Genomic DNA, 19,180 nt, shown 5'->3' with positions numbered 1-19,180 from the left:
GGCTTTCTCTGTCAGAATCAGCAGGATCAAGTAACAATCTCACAGGCTAAGGATAGAATGACTGGGTCGAACAGATAACAAAACTTCAGCAAGGAAACCCAAAATGACTTTGGTAGACAATGATTCTGAATTCATTCTAAATGAACTCTTATGGATTTTTCTCAATGCCTGTGACAAAGCAGTCTGGGATTTTTCTTCCTGTCTAGTTAAATGAAAAATAATTAATGCTCACACAAATGCTTACTTATTAACATGACAAATTTTATAGAAAACAGATGGCTACATTGAGCCTGGCCCACAATATTTCTGAATCTTTCATGGGATTCTAAAATTTCAAGGAAAGAGAACTTATAAAATTTTCAGAAATGGGTGTCCACTGGTTCTAAAGGTGGTGATGGGGTCTGTTTTAGACAGTTTCTTGCTTTGTCCTTGTCTCAGCCTTGTTCTCATAGAGATAAAAGGCAGATACACACGGTCTTTGCTTGGCATCACAAAATGATGCCAAGCTATAAAGTAAAAGATCTCTGGAAAGGCAAAAAATAAGGAAAAGGTACATTTCCATAGAAAGCAAACCAATATTTTTTTCCTGTGAAGAAACTGGTCCTTTGGGCTAGGATGCCGGAAGACAGGTTTTTGGAGTTGAAATGATTAATGTTCAGTTTATCTGTATTTTAATGGGGAGTGGGGGGGAGCGGTGGGTGAGCAGAGAGAGAAGGAAATTCCTAAACAATGTCCATAGAGTTTCCCTCTTTTGTCATGAGCATGTAGCATCTGAGATGAATATTAAAGGGATGAAAAATCATATTGATGATAGAGAACATCCTTGAGGGTGAGACTAAGAAGATTTCATTTTAGCTATGTCTGTAAAGCTTCCATTTCTGCCCACTGGGCTATGTGTCTTAAAGCCCAGTGAGCCTCTGAGCCTGAGCCACTGGGCCACGTAGGTGACAGAGGCGACTGGGTCCAACAAGGACCCAGGAAGGGTGCCGGGGGCAGAGCTCACAGGAGGATTAGCCTGCTGCCCTGGGAGCCCAGTCGCTGCAGTCAAGAAATGCTCTGAGCACTGGGAAGGGTCCCAACCCGGATGGCCTTGGAACTGTATTGGGTTGACCAAAAACTTAATTTGGGTTTTTCTGTAACATCTTATGGACACTAGGCATAAGGAGCAGATGTAACTTTTAATGATTTTAGTGCTTTTCTAGACATAAGGAGGTCCATATAGTCAAAGCTATGGTTTTTCCAGTAGTCATGTATGGCTGTGAGAGTTGGACCATAAAGAAGGCTGAGCAACGAAGAATCGATGCTTTTGAACTGTGGTGTTGGTGAAGACTCTTGAGAGTCCCTTGGACTGCAAGGAGATCAAACCAGTCAACCCTAAAGGAAATCAGTCCTGAATATTCATTGGAAGGACTGATGTTGAAGCTGAAAGTTTGGCCACCTGATGTGAAGAACTGACTCATTGGAAAAGACCCTGATGCTGGGAAAGATTGAAGGTGGGAGGAGAAGCGGATGACAGAGGATGAGATGGTTGGATGACATCATCGAAGCAACGGACATGAGTTTAAGTAGGCTCCAGGAGTTGGTGATGGACAGGGAAGCCTGGTGTTCTGCAGTCCATAAGGTCGCAAAGAGTCAGACACAACTGAGCAACTGAGCAACAACAATAAACACATAGGAGATACAAGAATCAGGCTCATAAAATCCTCTCCTGCTCTGTAATGATGTATCTGGGAAAAGAATCTAAAAAAGAGTGGATATATGTACAACTGATTCACTTTGCTATACAGCAGAAAGTAACACAATATTATAAGTCAACTATACTCCAATAAAAAGTTTTTTAGAAATTTCACCCCCCTTAAAAAAAAAAAAGAATCCTCTCCTGAAAATATCTAACTATCTGAAAGCCTGTTCTGCTAGTTTTTCCCAGAGCACAGAGGGCCCCATTCTTGATCTCCACCCTGAGCTCCTTTCAGGGGGTATTGAGGGTAAGCGGTACAGCGGTTTGTGACTTAGTCCTTGTAGAGGCAGATGGCAAGTGCCAGTTTTTAGTTGGCAGCTGGCTGAAGTCACAGGCATTATGAATGAGACACAATATTAATTATCAGCTGCTGGAGCAGCATAATTCATGCAGCAATCCCTCCAGCATGCATTTGGTGTCTCTATTATTTCTAGCTCAGCACCTGAACTGAGTTGCTTTCCAATTTGAATTTAAAATTTTCATTTCCTAGTCACTGTAAACACTTTAGAGAAGCTGACATTTTCAGAGCAAATGAATTTATGTTCAAGTCCTTAGCAAAACATAGTGCTTTTATACTCTAGTTGACTTTTGGTAGACAGACATCTTAGAGTATATTTTGCTATGTCTATCTTGAAGTTGAAAACTTTTTCTTTTGTACTTTCTGATATTTTTTGTTTATTGGTAAAAAAAATTTGTTCAATGTGATACATGCATGATTTTTTTTTTATTATTGAAGTATAAGTGCCAGATCTTCATTGTACCTAAAGAATTCTTTTAAGAAAAACAATGGCTTATGGCACTTGTGTTAGTTTTAGGTGTAGAGCAAAGTGATTCAGTTGCATATTATATTTTTTCAGATTCTTTTCCATTGTAAGTTACTACAAGATATTGAACATAGTTCACTGTGCTACACAGTAAATACTTGTTGTTTATCTATTTTATATACCGTAGTGCATATATGTTAATCCCACAATCCTAATTTATCCCTTTCCACCTTGGTAAACATCAGTTTGTTTTCTATGTCTGTGAATCTGTTTTGTAAATAAACTCATTTGTATTTTGTTTTAGATTCCACATAAAAGTGATATATTATTTGTTTTTCTCTGTCTGACTTACTTCACTTAGTATGATAACCCCTAGGTCCATCCATGTTGTGGCAAATAGCAATGTTTCATTCTTTTTCTTGGCTGAGAAATATTCCATTGTATACACACACATATGTATATAATCTGTGTGTTTTATATGTATTTACATATATATGCATATATACTTATGTGTGTTTACATGTATTTACATATTTATATTTACATATTATATAAATATTACATATTATATGAATGTGTGTTTACATATATATATGGTATATACATGTACCACATCTTCTTTATCTATTCATCTGTTACTGGACACTTAGCTTACTTCCTTCATCTTTTCTGGATATATACCCAGGAGTGAGATTGCTGAATCATATGGTAACTCTTTTTAGCTTCTTAAGGAACCCCCATACTGTTTTCCATAGCGGCTGTACCGATTTTATATTCCTACCAATCGTGTAAGGAGGTTCCCTTTTCGTCACACCATCTCCAGCATTTATTATTTGTAGACATTTTGGTGATGGCCATTCTGACCCATGTGACATGATACCTCACTGTAGTTTTGACTTGCATTACTGTAATAATTACCAATGTTAAACATCTTTTCATGTCGGGTGTGATTTTTTTCAGTTCAGTTCAGTCACTCAGTCGTGTCCGACTCTTTGCAACCCCAAGAACCGCAGCAAGCCATCCCTGTCCATCACCAACTCCCGGAGTCCACCCAAACCCATGTCCATTGAGTCAGTGATGCCATCCAACCATCTCATCCTCTGTTGTCCCCTTCTCCTCCCGCCCTCAATCTTTCCCAGCATCAGGGTCTTTTCAAATGAGTCAGCTCTTTGCATCAGGTGGCCAAAGTATTGGAGTTTCAGCTTCAACATCAGTCCTTCCAATGAACACCCAGGACTGATCTCCTTTAGGATGGATTGGTTGGATCTCCTTGCAGTCCAAGGGACTCTCAAGAGTCTTCTCCAACACCACAGTTCAAAACCATCAATTCTTCGGTGCTCAGCTTTCTTTATAGTCCAACTCTCACATCTATACATGACCACTGGAAAAACCATAGCCTTGACTAGACAGACCTTTGTTGACAAAATAATGTCTTTGCTTTTTAATATGCTGTCTAGGTTGGTCATAACTTTCCTTCCAAGGAGTCAGCGTCTTAATTTAATGGCTGTAATCGCCATCTGCAGTGATTTTGGAGCCCAGAAAAATGAAGTCAGCCACTGTTTCCAATGTTTCCCCATCTATTTGCCATGAAGTGATGGGACTGGATACCATGATCTTAGTTTTCTGAATGTTGATTTTTTTTTTAGGTGCAAGCAAATTCTTTCTAAAATATCCTGTCTTTCTCCTCTTCTCCTATGTAATGGCCTTGATTTAGGAATGGGATAAACTCAGCTGAATGAAGAAAATAATAGAGACCCAGGTTTCATTTGTTGTTGTTGTCATCATTATTATTTTTCAGAGTTATCTCAAACTTTGCCACCTGAGAACACAAGTCCAATACTTACAGAAGAAATAACTGTTCTGTCTAGCCAATTATCAACAGATGATTATACTACGGTTACAAAGTCAGATAAACATGAAGCAACCATGGATGGACCATCTGCCCTCGCTCTCAGGAGACCAGTCAAGAACCATGCCAGGAACCAGAAGTCAGCCACGTTACTGACCTGGATGATTGATGCCAGAGTCCAGTGGCAGCACCAACAGCCCCACTGGGAATTCCATGCCCTGTAAGCACTCTGCTCCCTGACTTTACAATTTACTTTACAATTGGCCTATTTTTTTGGGTCAGTTTTCCCTCTTCATTCATGTACCTTTCACAATCCACCACTCTGGTTGGCTCCCACCCTACCACCCTTGATAAATATGGAAATAAAACAACCACTCCGCTGTAGTCAAGCCATTACCTCATTCAGCTCTCAGAAATACAAAAATGAGTAGGATCTATTATTATAGCATCTCCCATTTAATGTTCTTCCTGCAGAATTTTCGTTAGGGTTGTAACCTTGTTCTACTGTCACTTTCTTTTTCTTTTGAACTGATGTTCTATATTCTAGAAATCATGCAGAAGGAATATATATTCCCTACATTCAATACACATTGTGCAAAACAGAAAAAGACAGGGCACAGCAGAGAATGCACAGACACCCTTTCAAGAAGCAGAAATTAATTTACTTTCTGTTCTCAGCTCACATTGTGCCCATTTGTTTTTTTTCATAGACCAAGACCACAAGAATCTTCCAAAGAAGAAATGCCAAGAGGGCTAGAATCTCACCAGATGTTGGCATTAATAATGGAGCAAATGAGAACTGATGACAGAGACATCAAGTCTGAAAACAACACAAAGAATATACTGTGAGATAGCTCCCCTATCCCTAACTCTGCCTATTGCCAAATATTTTCTTTTCTTCCACATTATTCATGGTAAAGTACAGAACACGGAGCCACACATCACATCCAAAAATGCTCTGCTGGTGACCTTGTTTGATTCACTCTTTTTCATTGTAAATGTCTTTAGATAATAAATTGATGGTTATTAAAATCACAGAATATTTACTATGAGCTTATTTTACTTATTTACTATGAGCTTGTGTCACCACTTTGAATCAAAAAAGGATTTAAGGTGTTTATAAGTGAGAAGGAAAAAGGGTAAACAAAGGCCAGAACTTTACCTAGAATCAGAACTGAAGTAGATCTTTAGGAATAAATGCCACTTTGAGTTTTTCAATTATTTGCCATTAGCACTGACACCCCACCCCTATACAATTTATCTGCCCACAAAAATCTCAACCTCCCCCTGCTACTCTACACTCTACCCCATAAAGACACACAGGACAGGGGTCTCAAACCTGTGTGTTCTCCACCACAGACACAGAAAATAATCCTCATTAAAATTGTTAGGATCCCTAACAATACCCACCCTGTTTGGGAACCTGTGTGGTCATGCAATGCTATTATCAAGGTCCTCTATTTGCCATGTCTGAATTATCGCCAGAATTATGACCAGGAGTTAAGGAAAGGGAAATAATTATCTTAGGATTCAAACAAAAATCAGAAGGAATTGGAATTCTCAAAATGAAACACAATTGAAATGCAAAATAATAATAAAGGGTCAAGTGATGCAAAATAAAGGGATCCAAAAGCTTGTGTGTGCATGCAAGCACATGTGTATATAGCATATGTAGTCTATATAAATGTATAGTTTATTCCGAAAAGAAATAATCAGCATGCAAACTCAAAGCAATCACATGTGAAAATACAGAAAGTATGACAACTAGCAAGGCCTGATAGTTACTAGGCCTTATTTTGTGTCAGATACTGTTTTAAATGCTATCCATAGAGTGTCTTATTTCATATCCTTATTTTACAGATAAGGAAACTAAAGCTTGGTGAGGTTAAGTCACTTGCCCAGGGTTCACACAGAATGGCAAAATGTATCCAACCAGCTCTGCCTCCCAGGCAAGAGCTGACCATTACTGTGTGCTGCCTCCCAGTGGCCAGAGCTGGTAATTATGAAGCCTGAATTCTGGCTATTACTCTCATTTAACTAAAACGGTTTCCACCCATAACCTGAGATGTGTCTGGCAAAGACAATCTCCAAAGTCCCTTTTTTTTAATCCAACATTCTTCATTACACCAAAGTTAGGAAAATATGTGCACGTATAAAATCTATTCTTAAAGATCTGACCTCATAACCAAACTGATGGCAATTCATTCAGCCTGGAATTTATAAATACATGATTAATTTGTGTCATCTCTGCACTCCTGGCACTGGTAACAGTCATCCTTCACACCAGAAGGGCTCAAAAATAACTAGGGAGTCCTCAGGGATCTATGTAACACCATTAAACCACCTCACATTTGTCTTTTTTGGGAAAAAAAAAAAAAAATGGAGCTAGAATTGAAGTCAAAGACAATTTATTGAGTTCACTCTGTTTCATAAGTAACTAAATGAGGCCCAGATAGGACAGTTTTGTTATACTGATATCAGCATTATTACTATTGTCATCATCATCATCTTCTAAGGGTCCTGGCTAAAAATTCTTTTCTCTGTGAAGTATCCCAGGAGAAGTGTCAGAGGCTCTTTGCCTTTTTTCCTGAGCTGGAGATTTTAGGAACCACTGTTAGTCTCCGTTCCAAACACACACACACCTGGAACCATGGTGACACAGGTTCAATCCCTGGGTCAGGGAGATCCCCTGAAGTAGGACATGGCAATCCACTCCAGTATACTTGCCTGAAAAATCCCATGGACAGAGGAGCCTAACGGGCTACAGTCTATGGAGTCACAGAGTCAGACATGACTGAGCATGCATGCCACACACACATAAACACGCACATGTGACTCACTGAAGAATTCCACCCTTAATATTATGGACACCTATTCTCCTTAGTGAATATAGTTTTGACAACAAATACTTACAAACAGTTGGGGGGTTGGGTACCTAAAGGAAGAAAACAAGCCAGTGTACACGTGCATGCGTGCAACGCTGGGTCTGTGCTGCAGGTGTGCATTGCTTGCTATACACCTCACTGGCAGATACAGTTGTCATCAAAGAAATAAAATACAGTGCTCCATTTGAAATTAATTTTAGTTTAGAATTCTAGTCATTTTGCATGACTCCTTAAACCCTTGTGATGATGTATCTGAGAGGTGGAGGAGCAAAAAAAAAAAAAAAAATTATTTCCTGGAATGAAATCTTTCAGATTAAAAGTGTTTATCTCCTGGGATAATCCTAATGTCTAAACTGGAAAATCTTTTCATATGAATGTCTATACTGCTTTCTTCTTCGGAAGATCCAAAGGGTCAGGCAAAGCTCTGGAAAGAGACTGAAAAGAATAGGTCACATCCAAAGAAGTCCTTTCAAAATACAATGATGTGATAAGATAATGCCCCTAAAACCTGCATGGAGTTCATCAATGAAGAAAAACTGGGAGCGTGATTCAATTCCACCCAGCAGAAGTGCTCCCAGGATCAGAATCCACCACAGAATCTTTAGCATCTGATTATCAATGAGAAGAAGAGTGCAAAGGATCATAGAAGTTCTAGAGCCAAGCCTGGATGTGGTGCATATGCCCCACCCATATTCCATGGCCACAACTCATTTCAGAGCAGGTTGAGAGATACGCTTCCACCGTGTGCTCAGGAGAGAAAGGAAATAGGGTTTCATAAACATAACAGCACTTCCCCAATCACACACACACACACACAAACACACATACACACAAAGGCAAACTAGAAGATTTAGCAATGCACTATAGATAAAAGACTCATATCCATACTAAACAAAGAGTACATGTATGTCAATAAAAAGATGGAGAAACATACTAAGAAAAACAGTCAAAAAGTGTAAAGTAATTCAATGCAAATCAAATGTACAAATGACTTAACTGGCTGGTAGTGTATCTGGAGGCTTCCCAGGTGGCGCTAGTGGTAAAGAACCAGGCTGTCAATGGAGGAGACATAAGAGACTAGGGTTCGATCCCCGGGCTGGGAAGATCCCCTGAAGGAGGGCATGGCAACCTACTCTAGTATTCTTGCCTGGAGAATTCCATGGATAGAGGAGCCTGGCGGACTACAGTCCATGGCGTCACAAAGAGTTGGACACAACTGAACACACATACACAATGATTTGAGACAACTGGCCTGCAATTACCTGAATTAAGATATAGCCACAGCGCCGGAGGCCTTCACAAGGGCCCTGTCCTCAAACAGGAACAACCAAAGTTCTCATTTGGGGGCAAAGGAGGGGGAGTAAATGGAACACATGCTCGAAATATTTCTACCCTACGTACAGGGTACTATTTTTTAATTGATGTGAAATTCAGAAAACATAAAATTAACTGGCCTACATTCTTAATGTTGTGTAACTACCAACTTTATCTAATTCCAAAACATTTTCATCACCACAAATTGTTTAGGGCAGAACTGACATGATACTCATTCATTTAATAAACATTTATCAAGTGTCTCATGTGTCAGGTAGTTTGCCCGTATTATTTTTCAGAGCAAGGAGATTATTTCACATTTAAACATAAGCAAAACTTACCTAAAGGAGGTTAACTGGACCTGGAAACTTGGGGGAGGTCATTAACTATTTTAACAATTTTCTCAATGACTATGGGTTAAGTAGGTTTTCTAGTTCTTCTTCAATTTTAACTATTCTCTAAGAAAATAATGTTTTTGACATTTTGTAGTATCTTTTAATCAATTTATTCCAAAGACTCTCTTGGCTCCTCCAGAATCAGTCACATGATGTTAGAAAAATAATAAACATGTGTTCTCTGAGCTGATTTAGAATTTAATGAGAGATGGCATCTCAACTGATAGGGAGCATGGCTAACTTCTAAGCTTATTAAAATAGTATATAGTTATTGTATATTTTCTGGGCTTCCCTGGTGGCTCAGAGGGTAAAGCATCTGCCTGCAATGCAGGAGACCCGGGTTTGATCCCTGGGTCGGGAAGATCCCCTGGAGAAGGAAATGGCAACCCACTTCAGTATTCTTGCCTGGAAAATCCCATGGACAGAGGAGCCGGGCAGGCTACAGTCCATAGGGGTCACAATGAGTCGGACACGACTGAGCACGCACGCCTTGAATGAATCTAGTATAAAGCCATGACTATATTCCACCATACTGCACTATCATTTTTATAATCCTATCTTTCCTTCGTTTAATTATTCCTCCACACTACAAGTTTTTCTTGTTTTCCTGAGGGATTTGATCATGACCAGATCTTAAAAATCACCAATGGCTCTCTAATGCCAAACTCTTCAGAGAACTTTGCCTGCTTTTCTAGCTTCACCTTCAGTTTTATAGTGTCCACATGCCTGGACTCTGAACAGAACCTCAGTCAGACTTCTGTACCTTTCCCATCCATGCCCTGTATACTTCTTGTCAAATCTTACACCCAAACCCCTCAGAGGTTACTTCCTCTCTGACTTTCTGTCCCCCACATCAAGAATTACTCCCTCATTGTTTCCACAGTATTTTAAACATAATTCTTTACAAAAATTCAGCACATTAATTATACTTCAATTGTTCACCTCCAGTCCAGACTAAGAACTCCTTAGAGCAAAGAGCAATTATTCATCTTTTGTACCAATAACTGTTGTAATGCTAGGTACTTAATAGTACCAAGGATCAATACTTTAGGACTTTAAAACGTGCTTGAGAAGGCCTAAGTTCAATTTCTAACCCTAGATAATTTCTGTTGCAATGAGTTAAATCTACCTCTCTACACTAAATTGGAGTCCCAATCACAGCCATTTCCCCCTCGGAAATGCATTTAGTAATAAAATCTCTCCCCAGAGAAACACCCCATACTCTTAATTTTGCATTTCATTTCCATTGTCACAGGCCCTGACAATCAAATTTCACCTACTCAACATTGTGGCTGGAAACAAGTTTACTCACAAAATAGGGGTTGGCACAGTAGAAAAGGCCAGGCTGTGAAAGCACAAAATCTTAACACTGGTTCCTACACTCAGCCCAAGTTAATACCTCAGCTTTAAGACTCAAGTCCCAATTTTTAAAATGTAAATACATTATCTACTTTGCTAATTTGTTTTTGCTGCACATTAATAAAACACCTAGCACAATATGGACATGAAAATTTTCTTTTTAATTACAACTGTATCATGCAGCAGGCATGAAATCTCCCTGGGGCTATTTCACGAGAGAGATGTAATGAGATAACGCAGCTATCTCTTGCCACTTGCACAAGAATAGTATCCGTAATCCAAATACTGGCCATGTGGGGGCTATTTATATTTAAAAGTAAAATCTGAATTATTTTACATATTTTTCATTATATTCAAATTTACATTTAATCTTCCAGCATCTTAGGTGTGTAGTAGTATGATTGTTGTCTTTTTACGATGGTATTTCAGATTCATGGGACTCTTGTGATCAGACTTCACTTTGTTTCCTTCTATGTAAACGTACATAACCACCAGACTGCACCTAACAGATAGCAATCAGGTTTTTTTTGTTAATAATGGCCATAATTTTGGAATCTAAAATTATCTGTAAACAATTAATTCCCAGGCTCAACCCGTATCAAATGCTAAACCAATATAATGAAAAACAAGCTTCAGAGGTTGCTCAATATTTAATGCAAGATGCAATGTAGCCACAGTCAAAGAGATGCAATTACCATTAGGGGAGATGGAGCCCTACTGAATCAAACAAATCAAAGTATTGTGATACAGCTACAAGCCTTGCAGAGATGTATTTCTGTTCTAATTATAATGTAGCCAGTTTGATAAATAAGGTTGTCTCTTATGCTTTTTCTATGGTAGGCTATTTACTTTATAGATGAGACACACCATCAACTGATTTAATAAGAGTTCTAAGTATTAATTTTACCATAGATTTTTTTTCCAATTAAGATGGGGAGACACAGCCTTTGGTATAAATAACTTATTTCCATGACAATAAAGGATATCATTAGTGTTTGTTGTCAGTTGTGCAGTCTTTTGGTAAGGGGGTAGCTAGGGCCTCTTTGCTCTCAGTAAGCGCTCTGGGCTGATGGATAAATACACTAAACTTAACACCCTGGTTGTTGGCAGCCCTGACAAAACCACTATTGGCAGTCATTGTAATGGCTTTCAGGGTGTCTCCTGTCCCAAAAATTGTTAATGAGCGGCTGTTAATTTTTGAACTAGCCACTAGTTTCAAGGCACGCTCAGAAGGCTGGTCTGGGACCATATTAATTCGCTTAATCAGCATCGCAGCTCGCTCTCTCTCCCCGGGTCCTCCTAAGGTATCTAGAATAGACTGAAAATCCTTGACAGCAGATTCGCAAGCAAACAACTCCTTGTCCTTCATAAATGCCTCCAGCTGCGGCAGAACCTGCTCTTTCCTCTCCTGCTCTGCTTGTTCCGTGAGCACTTTTTCTTTGAAGATAAAGTGGCAGCCTCCATAGCTCAGGGCAGATACGTAGGTGATTAAAGTAGTAATGTCCAGGTTGACTCTTTTGCACACGTCCACCTTGATTTCTGTAGGAAACGCGACACTTGCTAGGATGTTTTCTCGGTCTACCCGGGTCACCTGCAAAAGTTCAGGGCCCTCATCATCTGATTCACTCTCACTGGGCTGGAGCTCTTCAGGGTGATCTAACAGAGAATTCACTGCTACTATGTCCCCCCTCACTGATATGCCCATTTCTTTCAGCTTCTCAGCCATGGGGCTGGAGACGCTATTGTAAAATGCAAAGATGATGTGAGGGTTGCTATACTGCACGGGCTGCTGGTGACTGGCCTGGAGGAAGTCTTCAGCCTGCTCAATAATACTTTTGTCACCATACTGGCCCCTGCCCAGCCAAATGTTATGCAGAGCTTCAGCCTTGCGGCCGATAGCTTTCACCCAAGTATGACCACCATTTGCAACAACATCCACCACAAGGGTCTGCTTTTCTCCAAAGGTGTCTGTGTAACCGAAGACATGGAGAACACTGACCACTTCCTCCAGGTTTTCTGCTGATTCCACGATGGCTCTGAGGTGTGTCAGGTTAGTGCTCTGCAAGTGGGACTCCTTAATAGCTACTTTTCCAGCTTCTACTTTCTGTAAGAATTTTAATTCCGCCTTCAACTTGCTGCACAGCTTGGCACCACCTTCGATGCCCCCTTTTCTTGATCTGGAAAGTGATTCTGCTCTCTTGATCAGTTCCTTGGCTATGGTGATGCGTTCGCAGAGCATGGAGTGTGCAGACATGCTGACAGCATTATTCCTTTCCTATGAAAACAAAACAAATCAACCACAAGCAATTTTTCACTCAGGATTGTAAGATTTCAATCGGACAACTAAGATTATGGGGGCCCCAAGACTATGAACCTGGGATTCTGGGTGTCTGGAGTGACTTCCTCTTCTGAGGGCTAGGGAAAGGATGACAGCTATACTTCCCAACTCCTTACCTACGCTTGGTTTTCAAGACTCTTTACACTTTCATTTTTTCAGCTTGAAAGTCATGGGATCCACAATATAACCCAGGTAAGGATAAAATGCTGGCAACCTGCTACATAAGAAATTTCCTTATAAGCAGCCTTACTATTTGTCTGTCAAGAAATTTTAGAAAGCTCGGAATGTCAAAGTAAAATGGTTAAAGTATCCGCGTAGACTAGCTGGTGAAAAAATTGTCCAAAAAAAAAAAATAAATTTTCCAAAACAGGAGATTCTCTCCTAAATTGAGCACTCTAAGCTTTTCATACTTGTGTCTCCTTCAACCTCCTGCCTCGTGATTCCCAGGGGCATATGGTACACGCGCGGAGGAATCAAGACTGCCTGTTCGTGCCTGTGACGTCAACCCAGCCTGTTTCTAAAGAACTAAGGAGCCCACCGACTTGCCTCCAGCTCCCACTCCAAAAGTAAAGCCTGAACATAAACTCCACGGAGCAGCCCGCGGCAGCCCGAGCGGGCGGGCCTGAGATCAGTGGGGCCTTCCTGGCGGGCATTCGGCCCTGTCGGGTCCACCTGCACCGCTGGCTCCGCTGGGCAGGCTGGGGCTCCAAAAGCACCCGCGACCAGGGCGGGGTCTGCGGCGCGGGCGGACGGGGCTCGGCGGCACGGCGCCCACTACCCTTCCCGCCGGGCCGGTCCAGTTAAGTCCCCTCCCAGCCTCAGAAGGGGCGCCCCGTTCCCTCTCCCCTTGGCCCCTCCCCCGGTTCCTCACCGGCAGCGCCCAGAACTGCGAGCGCGAGCAGGGGGCCACGTGCGCACGAGGTCGGGACCCGCCGGGAAACCTCACCGGGCAGCCCCGACCCAACTCAGGCCTCCGCTGCTGCTCCGCCTGCGCAAGCCCTACCGCCTCGGGCGCCTAACGCGTCACGTGGCCCCGCGCCGGGTGACGCCGAGTCCGCGATTCCCAGGCGGCAGCGCGGCCTCGAGAGCGAGGCTGACGCTAGCATGGCGGCCATGTTTGTTGATGGCACCGACTTTTCCTAACTGCCGGCGCGGAGCGAACCTAGGGACGCGCGGCTTCCTGGCTCCAGGAAAGGGGCAGGGGTAGAACTTTCAGGACCGCGCATCTCCCACTGGCCGCCGACCGCTCGATCCCCAGGGTGCCGGGTCGGCTGAACCCGCACCCTAGCATTTGATCTAATAGTTAAGACTTTGCCTGGGGCGGGAGTCGGTGCGTTTTGGTGGAGAAAACCTCCCGATAGCGCCCAGCTCCCATCCTCGGGCCAAGCACATCGCTTTGCCATCAAGCTCAAACCCCTAGAGTGCCAAACGACGGTTGTAGAAAATGCTTGGCTCATTTTAACAGAAAACTGGCTGGAGAGGCTTGTCAGAGGTTACACAGCTGCTAAGTACTGGAGCTGAGAGTTATGACTCCAAGCCAAAGCACTCGCCACTGCATCATCACGGGCTCTGCATAGTGTCATACCCAGATCCTCTGCCTTTCTAAAGAAGACAAATCGTCAGTGGCTTCTGAAGGGCTGGGAAATTGACATTAACCCTGCTAGTGTTCAGAGTCACCCATAAAGTAGAAAGTGAGGTCGCTCAGCTGTGTCCGACTCTTTGCGACCCCATGGACTGTAGCCTACCAGGCTCTCCGTCCATGGGATTTTCCAGGCAAGAGTACTGGAGTGAGTTGCCATTTCCTTCTCCAGAGTATCTTCCCAACCCAGGGATCGAACCCGGTTCTCCGGCATTGTAGGCAAGACGCTTTACCGTCTGAGCCCCAGGCAAGTCTTTAAGCCTCATTCTAAAAATTAAAGAGAACTTGACGTTAAATTTTATCCTATGCCTGCCTGCTCCTTTAAAGGAATGAAAAAGGAACAAACCTACAAAAAAAGAAAAGAAAACAAGACTGCACAGGAGACATGTCAATACGTTTTTGGAAGACTAACAGCAGTGAAACTTGCTCAATGCTTAACATATGGCCGGCATTGTTCTGAGTGCATTACACATATTCTTCAACCCTTTTAGCCTAAAAGATACACTTTAGAGTTAAATCTGCTAGAGAGAGGTTATTTGAACCAGGATGCCTCTCCGTGGATGGAGTAGTTTGCAGAGACAAAACTGCATCAAGCGATTCACAAAGCAGAACTCCCAAAAGGTTCTGGATACCAGGGGAGTAGATGAGGCAGGACTAGAAATGGGCATTGCTTATGTTGTATATCCAACAGACACATAAGTCCTCTCTCCAGTCCTGGGAAGCTGGGACTGTTACCCATCCTTCCCCAGGCAGAAGTGTAGCATTTAAGATGTTGAAGATAGGGGATTAGAAAGGTTCCAGACACATTATGAAGAATGCAAGTTACTATCCTGAATAGTAAAATGCTGTTGGCCCCTTTTCTGCCCCTCACAAAACAAAGGCACTCCTGTCCCACTCCCCTCATCACCTTCTCCCCCAAACCCTGTTTTTCTCTGGAGTCACAGAGCACATGAAAGACCACAGAGAAATGATTTACAGGTGATATTTGGTATCCCCCAGTTGGTGGCTCAGACAGTAAAGAATCCACCTGCAAAGCAGGAGACCTTGGTTTGATTCCTGGGTTGGGAAGATGCCCTGGAGGGATGGCAACCCACTCCAGTATTCTCGCCTGAAGAATCCTATGGACAGAGTGGTGAGCAACGGTCGCAATGAGTCAGACATGACTGAGCAACTAATCACAGCACAGTAAGCAGGTTTGGGACTCACAAACAGCACTTTCAAACATTTTTTCTGTTTGGAATCTAAAGGAAACAGAAAGCAGAACAAATGTTTTGTTTTTAAATATCTTTAAACTAACATCCTCAGGTGGCTCAGATGGTAAAGAATCTGCCTGCAATTCCGGAGACCTGGGTTTGATCCCTGGGGTGGGAAGATCCCCTGGAGAAGGGAATGGCTATCTACTCCAGTATTCTTGCCTGGAGAATTCCATGGACAGAAGAGCCTGGCAGGCTACAGTCCAGGGGGTGCAAAGAGTGGCACATGATTGAAGTGACTAACACTTTCACTCAGATAAAAGGTATTTTAACCATGAATCAAGAGAATTTTTTCCTAAAGGGGAGATAATGGAGTATCGTAGAGTTCTTCAAAATTAAAAATGCTATCCCAAATCTTAAAAAACATCAATAGAAAAGTAAGAAGTGTCTACTAAAAGTAGAAAAGTCTACTAAAAAGTAGAATTTTAAAAACAGGTGAAAAATACAGTGAAAACAAAAGGGTCCAGTATCCAATTAATAAGAGACTCAATGTGGAGACAATTCTTTCTAGTCTAGAATTTTTCAAACCCAGCCAATCAAGAAAAGGGGAAGAGGATGAGATGGTTGGATGACATCACCAACTCGATGGACGAGTTTGAGCAAGCTTCGGGAGTTGGTGATGGACAGGGAAGCCTGGTGTGCTGCAGTCCATGGGGTTGCAGAGTTGGACACAACTAAGCGAGTGAACTGAATCAAGAAACAGAATAGTTTCAACATGCAACTAGCTTAGATGAGAGCAGGAAGAGAGGGTTCTTTCTTGGAATGGTGTGAAAGGTAGGGTGAGAACTGTTAAGATTACCTGATATCTGACCAAGAGGAAAACAGACTGAAGAGGGTTTTACAATCCTGTTGGGGGGAACTGGTAAGAATTAGTGAGCCACAGAAAAAAACAAAGCAAAAAAGTGAGGAAAAGCAATCACAGTATACTTGCGTGCTAAATCATTTCAGGCGTTTCCAACCCTTTGCAACCCCATGGACTATAGCATGCCAGGTTCCTATCCTTGAGATTCTCCAGGCAAGAATACTCATGTGGCTTGCCATGCCCTCCTCCAGGGGAGCTCCCAACCCACGGATCGAATCCATGTCTCCTTTGTCTCCTGTGTTGGCAGGCAGGTTCTTTACCACTAGAGCCATCTGGGAAGCCCTCACAGTATACTTACATACCAATTTAAAAAAACCTTTTAAGCTCAACATTGTGATCTAATTAAAGCAGAGAGGAATTGAGGGAGGTATAAGAGTTCAAAATTCTCATGTTGCAGAAGAAAACGTTTATATGGTAGTTAACCTTTTGGAGTCCAAAAATGACCATATAAGCCTACTGTTTTGAAATACAGGAGTACTTGATAAGAGTACTTAAAAAGTGAAAAGTGATGAATGGATCAGGGACAAGGCCTTTGATCAGTGTTAGTTGTCCAACTTTAAGTTCATGCTTAGGAAGCTATCATTTGGTAGCCAACTATTGCTGGTTCTATAAGGTTCTTTGGAGCAAAGTCATGGGAGGAATATGAATTGAAGGACCTGTGTGAAGTAATACGACATTAATACAGGACCACTGAACTGGTTTCAGGAAATTAGGATTCTAAACCAAAGGACTTACTAACTCTTACATGTTCTCAGGCAGTCCACTGAATATTAGTTTAAGTTTCTTTACAACAAGGGCTCAGAGCTTGCCTACATTTGCAATAAAGACTGAGAGCAGGCATTTTTAGCCATGAACATAATTGAGCAATAGATAGAAAATCCTCTGATCATATTTATCAGCTAATCAGTGCCCAATAAATTAGCACCTGATAATTATAAAGATCCATATTACTTTTCTTCCTGATCCCACTTTCCTTTTGAACACCCTCCTACCCCCACACGTGAATTTTAAATATGTCCACATTTCACTGCTAATAGTTTTGCAAAAACTTGAATTCACGTTCGGTGAGAAACTAGAAAACAAAACAAGTGGAGGCAAATGTTTTAAGAGATGATACAAAAAAAAAAAAAAAAAGAACCGAAAATGGAGAATGTACATGAGGAGCATGATGATACTTAAAATAAGATTTTAAAAGCTAGAATCCACAGGTTAGAAGACTGAAGAATTTGGGAACGTGTAGGGATGCATGCAGTGGGTTGCTAGACCAAAAACTTGAGTTTCCCAAGAACCGAGACAAAGGGAACAACTTAAGGTCAGTGAAGAGAGCAAACTGAGAACCAAGGCAGACGTGCTCATGGAGAAGCTGCAGCTGAACTGGGCTCTGGACGTAACGGGGCAAGAGGCAGAGACGAGACTCGACACAGATGTGCTTCAGCTCTTTTTTCCTCCCTTTATTCCATAGGATTTATTCTGTTAGCACTCCATAAGAACCTCCATGTGCTTTTTGTCCTAAATAAAAATGCCTTTACTCTTCCCTTCTTTGAAGAATTTTGGGATTCCTCTGATTTCTTAATGTTGGACATTGGCGAGCCTAAGCAAATTCAAAGGAGCTGAAACTTAACCATTAACCTTGCCAGGCCTTTCACTTGTAGAATCAAGGTTAGTCCTGAGAAAACCCTCTGAAATAATTACCGTGTGCAGTCACTAGGCCCGTTAAGGGGGAGAGGTAAGACCTAACTCCAAAACCATTCCTTTCGACCACTAAGTTCTCTTTTTAGCATGCTGGATTCATAATGTACCAAGAGCCAACAAGGGGAGACTAATGTTAAATGAGGTCTTCAAGACAAATGTCTAGAAACAGGTCAAGTTGGCATCTCCCATCTCTCATCCTAACACTTCTGCCACTTAGAGGGGGTTACAGTGACAGTAGGGAGAACTGGGAATCCTGACAAAAATACTCCAAGATAAGTCTCTTTTCTAAAAAGCCTAAACTTAACCAAATCTTTTGAGCCACATTTAAGTCACAGAAGTCCCCATCTCTTTGTTGGTAAGAACAGTGACATTCATAAACCGCGTTCTGTGAGCAAGACTAATGACGGGATTTCTCTCAACCTACGATGCCTTAAAAAACAAGAAAGCTTTAAGTGCTATGCCTTCACATATAATGGAAACAGGGCTCTGATATTCCATGATTAGCTTGCAGTTGGAAGTCTTAATGTGCAGTGAAGTTTCTGATTACAGAGGTTACATGAATGAGGGAGAGACTTAAGCCGTAATTTTGACATTTAAGTATTAGTATTTTATTTCCAGCACTCATGTTCATCCTTGAGTTAGAAAGATCTAGGAGACTCTAGGGGGCTCTTCTGAGATACATTTATGTACTTGTGATGGAAAAATCAACAGGAACTAGCACACCATTTTTTATGTATTTACATAGTACATCTCCTATAGGAGACTGTTTGGCTTAGCACTCTCGGCAGCTCCAGTGCAATCTCATAGAACATCCTAGGTTTCACTGATCCACACCTAATGGTGCCTGAAATACAGCTATGCTTCCTACCTTGCCTCAGAATCCATGAAAGTCTACAGATTCTCTCAGCTCCAAAAGCAGTGTTTACTGAAATCAGGATTTTGCTTTCCTGAAGCAGACAACATCTGACAGTAAAGAAGATGACAAGGTTTGACTTAACCCAACTGTGTGAAGACTAAAGACCAATTTCACCATTCTGCTTTTCAATGTAGTTTCCAGAAATCAACTGTGATGGAAAGCAGGAAATAACTATG

General features: G+C 41.7%; 1 protein-coding gene across 1 annotated transcript; it reads right to left on the bottom strand.

The window, feature by feature from the left end:
- Positions 1-10,941: 10,941 nt before the first annotated feature.
- On the bottom strand, positions 10,942-13,656 carry C18H7orf25 (chromosome 18 C7orf25 homolog). Its single transcript, XM_061165648.1, has 2 exons — positions 13,514-13,656; positions 10,942-12,579 (listed from the first exon to the last, which is right to left on the bottom strand). Exon 2 carries the CDS (start codon positions 12,556-12,558, stop codon positions 11,293-11,295), a length of 1,266 nt encoding a protein of 421 aa, XP_061021631.1. The 5' UTR covers positions 12,559-12,579; positions 13,514-13,656; the 3' UTR covers positions 10,942-11,292.
- Between the last annotated feature and the right edge of the window lie 5,524 nt (positions 13,657-19,180).

Source organism: Dama dama, chromosome 18 (assembly GCF_033118175.1).
Source record: "Dama dama isolate Ldn47 chromosome 18, ASM3311817v1, whole genome shotgun sequence".
Classification (NCBI taxonomy): domain Eukaryota; kingdom Metazoa; phylum Chordata; class Mammalia; order Artiodactyla; family Cervidae; genus Dama; species Dama dama.
Note: the sequence above shows the minus strand (reverse complement) of the source record. Positions and strands in the feature narration are given on the sequence as shown.

Coding starts and splice junctions, on each gene's coding strand:
- C18H7orf25 (XM_061165648.1), bottom strand. CDS start 12,558: ATGTCTGCACACTCCATGCTCTGCGAACGCATCACCATAGCCAAGGAA.